Here is an 8889-nt window from a genome sequence, read left to right as displayed (position 1 = left end):
CCTGGGGCGCCGGCCGCGGCGCTCGCTGTTACTCACGTCTCCCTTCCTCTCGCCCTCCTGTTCATTGTGAATCTCCAGGAACATGTTTGACAAGCTGAACCGCGACGCCTTTCAGATAGTTTCTTATTTTCTGTTTCACACGCTCGACCCGGCTCTCACCAGAGAAGTTTTCAAGTAAGGCGAAATTGGTTTACTTTGGTGCCTTAGTTATCCTCACATTTAAAAATGGGTTGTGCTTTGACGTAGGCCAGATTTCAACCTCGGTCTTTTCACTCCTGTTTAGAAAGGATGCCACAAAATTCAGGTTTGACATTTAGTGTACTTGGGTGCGGCTTATTTTTTATTTTTTGGGACTTACCTTCAAATCAGTGTGTATTTTTTTTTTGGCAGCGGGAACCCAGCTCAGGACCTTGCACTTGCCAGGCGGGCGCTGTGCCACTGAGCTGTGTCCCTGGCCCTGTGTATTTCGTGGTTAATACATACTTACTTTCATAAAACTAGTTCTTTACGTTTCATGGTCTTAGTTAGACAAATCACGAAGTGATACCATTCTGCTTATATATTCAGCTTTGCCCTTTTTTACATTCCCCATGCTTTACTACTTTTCTTATAGGCAGTGTTATTTGTTTTACTTTACTCTCTGGTTCTTTGTAAATCTTTTTTTTTTCCTTCTTTTTCTGAAACAGAATTTTTCTGTGTAGATCAGGCTGGCCTTCAGCGCACACCGATCCTCCTAGTTCAGCCCTAGCTATAAATCTTTATTATCTGTTCAGTGATACATGTTAAAGTATCAGCTGCTATAGGCAAAAATCATTCCTACTAAATTTAGCCTGTTGTGTAGGCAATGAATATTAAAAAGTTTAAGAAGATAAAAATGTGAATACCCATTAGTCTTTGATCTAAGGCATTTTGGGTATGCTTTTGGATTTCTTCTGTCTGAAAAAATGTTCAAATAGTTTTGATGTTTATATTGTGCCAACAGACTTTCTATAGAAAAGCAACAGGGGCTGGGGATTTAGCACCTGCCTGGCAAGTGCAAGATCGTGAGTTTGATTCCTGGTACTGGAAGAAAAACAAAAACAAACAAACAAACAAACAAAAAAGAAAAGCAACAAATCTATTAATTCTTGATAATTTATTCTTTTTTTGTTTTTTGAGACAAGGTCTCACTATGTAGTCCAGGCGGTCCAGGCAGGGTCTTGCTAGGTAGTTCAGCAATCCTTCTGCTTCAGCCTCCTGAGTGCTGGGATTACAGGTGTGTGCCACCACACCTGGCTAAGTGGTGGTGACCTCAGCTAACCAGTAGTGTGGTCTTAATTAGACGAAGCTGACTCGGAGCCACCTGATAGTGGTCTCCACCAGCCGAGGTCTAGTGTTTTTGGCCCACGCTGAAGTGAAACTTTTCATATTTTCATATGTTGTTGTTTAGTCGTAAGTGCCCACAGAGCATGATGCAGATTATCTCTGAGTCACGCTATCATGCACTCTTTCTCTGCTTATGTATACTCAGTTATACCTTTCTCCTGCAAGATTTTTTTTTCAGGCTTACTCTATGAATGCATTTATGCTGTCTTTATGTGTTTGTCTAGTGGATCCATTGGGAGTGTTGTCTTTATTTTGTTTTCATTAATTTTAGTAGCTGTTCATTTCCACATTGAAGATACACATTCGTTAGTTATTTGCACTAAACTGAATTCAACCCCATAGATATTTATAAAGACCCAATTTTTCACACGTTAGTGTCCTCAGCTGCAACTTTAGAATGCTAACTTTAATCCATTGTGCTTTAATAGTTTTGCTGTAGGAAATAAATTTGATGTGTTTTTAAATTTTGTTGAGTTTCGTTTTTTTGTTTCATAAAACTATCACTTTTATTTTTATTTTTAAGGTTTTGTTGGCCTCCATATGACCAAAAGAGTGACACCGAATTCCGGAAACACTGCTGTGAATGGTTAAAAAAGATTTCTGTAGGTATTCTGTGTTTGGAAGATGCAGACTTTAAGACATTAACAATTATGTAATTTTTTTTTTTTTTTTTTTTTTTGAGACAGGGTCTTGCTGGGTAGTTCAGGCTGGCCTTGAACTGGATTATATAATCCAGGCTGGACTCAGACTCACAGTAATCCTACTGCCTCAGCCTCCTGAGTTCTGGCATGTGCCACCACGCCTGGCAGAAACTACATTAATTTTTTTTGTCTTTTTGAGACAGGGTCTTGCTGTGCATTTCAGGCTGCCCTTGAGCTCACTTTGTAGCCCCAGCTGGTATCAAACCTGCAAGGATCCTCCTGCCTCAGCCTCCTGAGTGCTGGGATTACAGGTGTGCACCACTACGCCTGGCAAATACCAGACTTTTTTTTTTCTGCTAGGCAGATGCTGTGCCGCTGAGCTATATACCTGGCTTTTTTCTTTTTATGGAGACAAGGTCTTGCTTTGTAGTTCAGGCTATCCTTGAACTCAAAGTAAAATGTTTTAATGCTTTTATACTAACAGAACATGCAAGGAAATAGTAATTGCTATAATAGTTTTTAGTGGTTTTGGCATGGGATTCTGTGTATTTCTAAGAAACAAGCTTTGCAGTCTATATTCATGGGAAATAGTTTCTATCAGTTTTTGTTTAAAGAATATCTTTTTTTTTTTTTTTTAATGCTAGGGATTGGTGAGCAACAAGACGAAAAAAACCACTAGGGGTTGGGGTTGAACCCAGGAATGCTTTGTCACTGAGCTTCATCTTCAGCCCTTCTTATTTTTTGAGACAGTCGTGCTAATTGCCTGGGATGGTTTTGAATTTGTAGTCTTTTTGCCTCTGCTTCTTAGTAGCTGGGATTGCAGGCGTGAACCACCATGCCTGGTTAAAGAATACTGTTTGAACACAGACTATTTCAGCTTGTTTCCTCCACTAAGCAGTATCTCTGGCTTTATTATTATGACTATCTATTGTGACCAGTTTCACCTAGAATTTAGAAAAGTCAATTCATCTGTGGTTCAAACAAAATAAATCTTTTTTTAAAAATCATATGCCCTCAGCTTGAACCACTGATGGTAACATGTGTGACTGTCCCGTCGTTGACTTGAACCATCCATGGTGCACGTGTGACTGTCCCATTGGGCGGCGTGGGGCTGTCATGCTGGTATAGCCTCATCATAAATGTGTTAAATACTTTGGTTACTGAACCCAGGGAGCGCTGAGCTGTATCTCTAGCCATTTCATTTTATTTTGTGGTCTTGCTAAGTTGCTCAGGCTGGCCTGAAACTTTGATCCTCCTCTCAGCCTCTTGAGTAGCTGGAATTGCGGGTATTTACCACCATGCCCAGCACAAACAAAGTGATTTTGATCAATCACTGTATGCTTAAGAAATAGTGTGATGTAAGGAAGGAGCAGACTGGGAGTGGTGGCTGGCCAAGGCTGCACCCTGTCTGCCCTTTCTGCTCTGCTGTGGGATTGAACATACCCAGCCGTGTCCAAGCGCTGGTGCCGTGCGGGTGTGCTGATGGTTGTGTGATAGTCGTGTGGTTGCTGCCCAGAGTGAGTGCTTGTGATGTGGGGTTTCACTGCAGATCCCTGACCCTGTGAAGAAGTAGCGTGACACTGAAGCGTGAGGAGTACTGTTGGCGAGGTTTTCACACCCTCCTGTCTCTCTAGGCGGAGTGTGACAGCTTTCCTCAGGTCGTGGGCTCGCTGTTTCTGTCTCCGGGTGGCCCCAAGTTTATCCATCTGATGTATCATTTTGCAAGATTTGTTGCGATAAAATACATTAAAGCCAATTCCAAAAGTAAGTAAAGTGGAACTTACGTTGATCCTTACATTGTTACTGTTCTTCACAACTTCAAAATTAAGAGATTTTAATGAAGCTACATATATTAAGACATTAATTTACCTTAGCAAAAAGTACTTTATTAGAACTGTAGTTTGAAATCACCTAATAACCTGTTACCATTTGTTGTTTTATTATGTTCTAGTACAGGTATAGGAAATACTTTCCATAGAAGGCCATACAAGATAATAAAATATTTTAGGTCTCTGACACATTTCTCTTTGTTTTTACAATGTTTTGCAAATGTAGAAACCATTCCTACCTTGCTGAACCTAGAAATTCAGCCATTGGTTCACTCAGGACTGCAGATTATTTGACCTAATGCAGTGTTAAATTGTGATTTATTTTGTTTGTTTGTTTGTTTTTGGTTTTGTCTTTTTGAGACAGGGTCTCACTGTGCAGTTCAGGCTGGCCTTGAGCTCACTTTGTAGCCCAGGCTGGTCTCGAACTCGCAAGGATCCTCCTGCCTCAGCCTCCTGAGTGCTGGGGTTACAGGTGTGTGCCACCATGCCTGGTAGTGATTTGTATTGGTTACTGGCAGTGTGTTGGAAATTCCTGTTTTCTGAAGGACTTGATTGATTTATTATTATTTGATTTGTTTATTGATTTATTCATAGAAACAAAACAGTTGGAGTTTTACAGGTAATACTTAAAAGCGTGCTATATATATAGTTTATTAAACATGCTACTCTGTTTAATTGGGTTTTGCTCGTAAATCATGGAAAGGAATATAGCAGGGAAGTTGAGATACTAAGCTTTATCTTCTGATTTCCTGAAACTACCATTGCTGTTTCGTCTATTTCCTTTTAGTGGTTTTTTAATGCACATATTGCACATTTATGTATGTATGTGTCTATTGCTGTGCTGGTGTTGGACCCATGGCTTAGAAGATGCCAGACAGGCATTCTACCACAGAGCTACGCCTCAGCCACTTATGAATAGGTAGTACATTCTTTTAGCTCAAAAATCAGAAGATCAGAGGAGGAGAAATCTGACTTCCATCTCTATTATCTGTATTGTTTCCTTTGTGCTATTATTATTATTATTATTATTTTTATTTTTATTTTTTTTTTGAGACAGGGTTTCACTATGCAGTTCAGGCTGGTACTCACTTTGTAGCCCAGGGTGGCCTTGAACTCATGGCAATCCTCCTGCCTCAGCCTCTGTTTTTTGGGGTGGGGATATCTTTTTGAGACAGGATTTCACTATACAATTTAGGCCGGCCTTGACCTCACTTTGTAGCCTAGGTTGGCCTCGGACTCGCAGTGATCCTCCTGCCTCAGCCTCGTGAGTGCTGGGATTACAGGCATAGGCCACCATGACCAGCTTGTTTTCTTTATAGATGGAACAGTGTAATCCATAATATGAGCAAATATTATATATACATTCTTTTATTTCTTTCCTTTTTGTGGTCTTTGCGATTGAACCCAGGAGCAGTGAGCTGCATTCCCAGCCCTTGCCGAGGTTCTTACTAATCACTGTGTTGCCCAGATTGGCCTTGTACTTTTCTTTTTTTTTGGTACCGGGAATCAAACTCAGGACCTTGTGCTTGCCAGGCAAACACCTATGCCAGTGAGCTGTCTCCCCAGCCCTAGGCCCTCCTACTTATGATCCTCTTCAGCTTCAGCTTCCCAAAAAGCTAGATTTACAGGTGTGACCACTGTACCTGACCTACTTCTTTTTTAAAAATGCAGTTGAAGGGGGCCGGGGATTTATCTCAGCGGCACAGTGCCTGCCTGGCAAGCGCAAGGCCGTGAGTTCGATTCCTGGTACCGAAAAAAAAACAAAAAAAAAACAAAAAAAAAAACAGCAGTTGCAGTCTAAATCTGGCTTTGGATCTTTCAAGTTAGTAGCATATCCTGGAGTTCACCTCACATCAGTTCACAGAGCTTCTTGATTCTCACTTCTCTTTGTTTGAACTGCTTAATATTATACTAAATGGGTACCCCATAATTTATCAATCTTCTACTAACAGATTTTTGGTGTACTTTCCTCCAATGTTCGGCTATAAAAACAATATCAGAGTGCAAATTTTTCTTTTTTTGGTGGTAGGAATTGAACTTAGGACCTCACACTTGCCAGGCAGGTGCTATACCGCTGAGCTATATCCCTGGCCCTACAGAGCAAATTAAAAAAATTTTTTTTTTGTAGACAAAGTCTTCTTACAGACTGGCTTTGAACTTACTATATATTTCAGGCTGGCTTTGAACTCTGCGTGATCCTCCTGCCTCAGCCTCCCAAGTGCTGGGATTACAAGCATGTGTCACCATGCCTGGTGTTACAGTGTAAATTTATACATGTCAGTTTTGTGTTCAGATATGTGTATATACATAAGTAATTCCTAAAAGATATTTTTCTTGACCAAAGGAACTATGTAGCTGTAATTTGCTAGTTGTTACCAGATTATTTTCTGTAGAGATTAGTCAGTTTATACTTCCATTATCAGTGTATGGGGAGTATCTATGTTCCCAAAGGCATTTCAGCATAGTTTTGATGAGGAATTTAAATGGATCTCAGTGTAGTTTAAAATTTTTTAAAGTTTTGCAAAACTTTTTATTTAAAGAAATTATGCAGGAACTGGGCATGGTGGCGCATGCCTGTAATCCCAGCACTTGGGAGGCTGAGGCAGGAGGATTGCTGTGAGCTGGAGGCCTGTTTGGGCCACGTAGTGAGTTTGAGGCTGGCCTGGATTACAGAGCGAGACCCTGTCTCAAAAAAAAGCCAAACAAAAAATACTTTGCACATTAATTTTAGATGTACAGAAAGTTGCAAGATGTGTAGCGTTCCAGCATGTCCTTCAACTTGGTTCCCCTAATGTCCACACCTTACGTAACCACGGAACGTTCATTAACGTGAAGTAATTCACACTTTATAATACCGTTGAATAATTCAGGTTTCTTGTTTTTTGTTTGTTTTTTGAGGGAAGGTTTTGCAATGTAGTGCCATTGGGCCTTGAACTCACTGTATAACCCAGACCGGCCTTGAAGGTGTGGGGATCCTTCAGCCTCAGTCTCCCCAAGTACTGGGAGAGCACTGAGATTACGGACATGTCCTACTGTGCCTGATTTGGTTTTCCAGTTTTTGACTGTTTTTCTGTCCCAGGTTCTGTATTGCATTTAGTTCATTTTTTGAGAAAACATTGTAAACCTTTTTCTAGATACAGTTTTGATTAGTGTTTCTTATGTTATTACTTAATACAGTTGGACACTGCTTCATGTTTAAGAGCAGTCTGCTGTTCTGTGTTCTGTGCTTGTGTCCTTTTTCAGTTTTTCCTAAGTTACTCTGTTTTTCTTATTTGTGGAAACAGTTATGTTTTGCCCCTTTTCTGGTACTTTTTTTTTTTTTGTCTTTTTGAGACAGGGTCTCGCTGTGCAGCTCAGGCTGGCCTTGAGCTCACTTTGTAGGCCAGGCTGGTCACGAACTCACAATGATCCTCCTGCCTCAGCCTCCCAAGTGCTAGGACTACAGGTGTGCGTCACCATGCCTGGCTTACCCCTTTTCTGTAATGTGTGACATTTTTTCCCAATTTATCTTCTGTGCCTGATTTTTGAAAACATGTATGTGACCCTTTATAAAGGATTGTTGCGAGTTCGTGACCAGCCTGGCCTACAAAGTGAGCTCAAGGCCAGTCTGAACTGCACAAGGAGACCCTGCCTCAAAAAGCCAAAAGAAATAAAAAAACTTAATGTAATGTAAGCATTTTGGTAGTTTAAAAATTAATATATGATCTGCTGCAGTTACATGTAACCAGAAGTATTTTATGTGAATTATATGTGTATAGATTTAACAGAGATTTATTGTAAGACTTCTCTGCATGGATTATCCTTTTTTTTTTTTTGAGACGGTCAAACTGTGTAGTTCAGGGTGAACTCACTAGATAGCCCAGGCTGTCCTTGAACTCATGGTGATCCTCCTGCCTCAGCCTCCTGAGTGCTGAGATTACAGGCGTGCACTACCACGCCTGCCCTTTTTTTTTGAGACAGGGTCTTGCTGCTGTGTAGTTCACAGCCTCGAACTCACTATGTAGCAGCAGTTGGCCTTGAGCTAGTGGTGATCCTCTTGTCTTGGCCTCCCAAGTGCTGGGATTACAGGTGTGCACCACTGTGCTCAGCCCTATTTCTGATTTAAAGCAATTCCAGGCAACATGTTCAGTCTCCGCAGAACTATTAATTCAGTGAACTCATTGTGAACTCCTTAACAGGAGTTAAGTATTTTGAAGTTGTGGTGATTTCTTTGTGATATGCTACAATGTGGATTAATAATGTTAAGTGCAGTGTGGAGTCCTTGCTTTCTAGAATACCCATACCTTTATTGTTCTGAGCAGTGTTAAAGACATGTTTACTACAAATAAAAACCTAAGACTGAAACATTTGTATGGGTTGTTCTCAAGGTCTAGTTTGGTCATTAGTAAGAAAGGCAAGAATTACTTGAAAAATGGGGGATGGCTTTATTCAGTTGTCTTATGCTCTTGGATTTACTAGGAGGAAAAGTTAAGCTGATGGTGTAATGAAGGTGATTTGATTTCACCTTTTTCTCTTATATTGGGGACTGAATGCTGGTGTCAAACCTTGAGCAGGTTTATTCCCAGACATTTTTTCATGTTATTTTGAGACAGGATCTTTTTAATTATTTATTTATTTACTTACTATTATTATTATCATTATTATTAATTTGTCTTTTTGAGACAGGGTCTTGTTGGGTAGTTCAGGCTGGTCTTGAACTCACTATATAGCCCAGGCTGGCCTTGAGCTTGCAGTGGTCCTCCTGCCTCAGCCTCCTGAGCTACCATGTCCAGTGAGACAGGATCTTTCTGAATTGTTTAGATTGGTTTTAAACTTGGGATCTTTCCCCAAACCTTTTGAATGGTTGGGAGTACAAACATGTGCCACTGCCCCCAGCTGAAAGTTTTAATTATGTGAAACAATTCAACTTCGGATACCTTTTTTCTTTTTTTTGAGGAGCAGAATATATTTATTGAGGGAAGGAAAGCTTCTGTCCAAGAGAGGGACAGAAGAGGGCCCGAGTGGGTTGCCCCTCGGATATCCTTTTTAGTTGCCTTATTTTAAGAAGTCATCTT

The 8889-nt window shown here is 40.5% G+C and overlaps 1 protein-coding gene across 1 annotated transcript in view; it reads left to right on the top strand.

Moving 5' to 3' along the window:
- Nucleotides 1–78: 78 nt before the first annotated feature.
- Haus6 (HAUS augmin-like complex, subunit 6) overlaps nt 79–8889 on the top strand; it is a gene marked incomplete at its 5' end in the record, with an annotated part of 40898 nt that continues 32087 nt past the window's right edge. Inside the window, 3 exon segments of the mRNA XM_005388727.2 lie at nt 79–174; nt 1889–1967; nt 3641–3770. Of these exon segments, the coding sequence (XP_005388784.2) occupies nt 79–174; nt 1889–1967; nt 3641–3770 (305 nt within the window).

This window comes from Chinchilla lanigera, unplaced genomic scaffold (genome assembly GCF_000276665.1).
Source record: "Chinchilla lanigera isolate Chin_1 unplaced genomic scaffold, ChiLan1.0 scaffold00033, whole genome shotgun sequence".
In the NCBI taxonomy this organism is placed as follows: domain Eukaryota; kingdom Metazoa; phylum Chordata; class Mammalia; order Rodentia; family Chinchillidae; genus Chinchilla; species Chinchilla lanigera.
The sequence above is the reverse complement of the archived record's forward strand: the minus strand, read 5'-3'. Positions and strand labels throughout refer to the sequence as shown.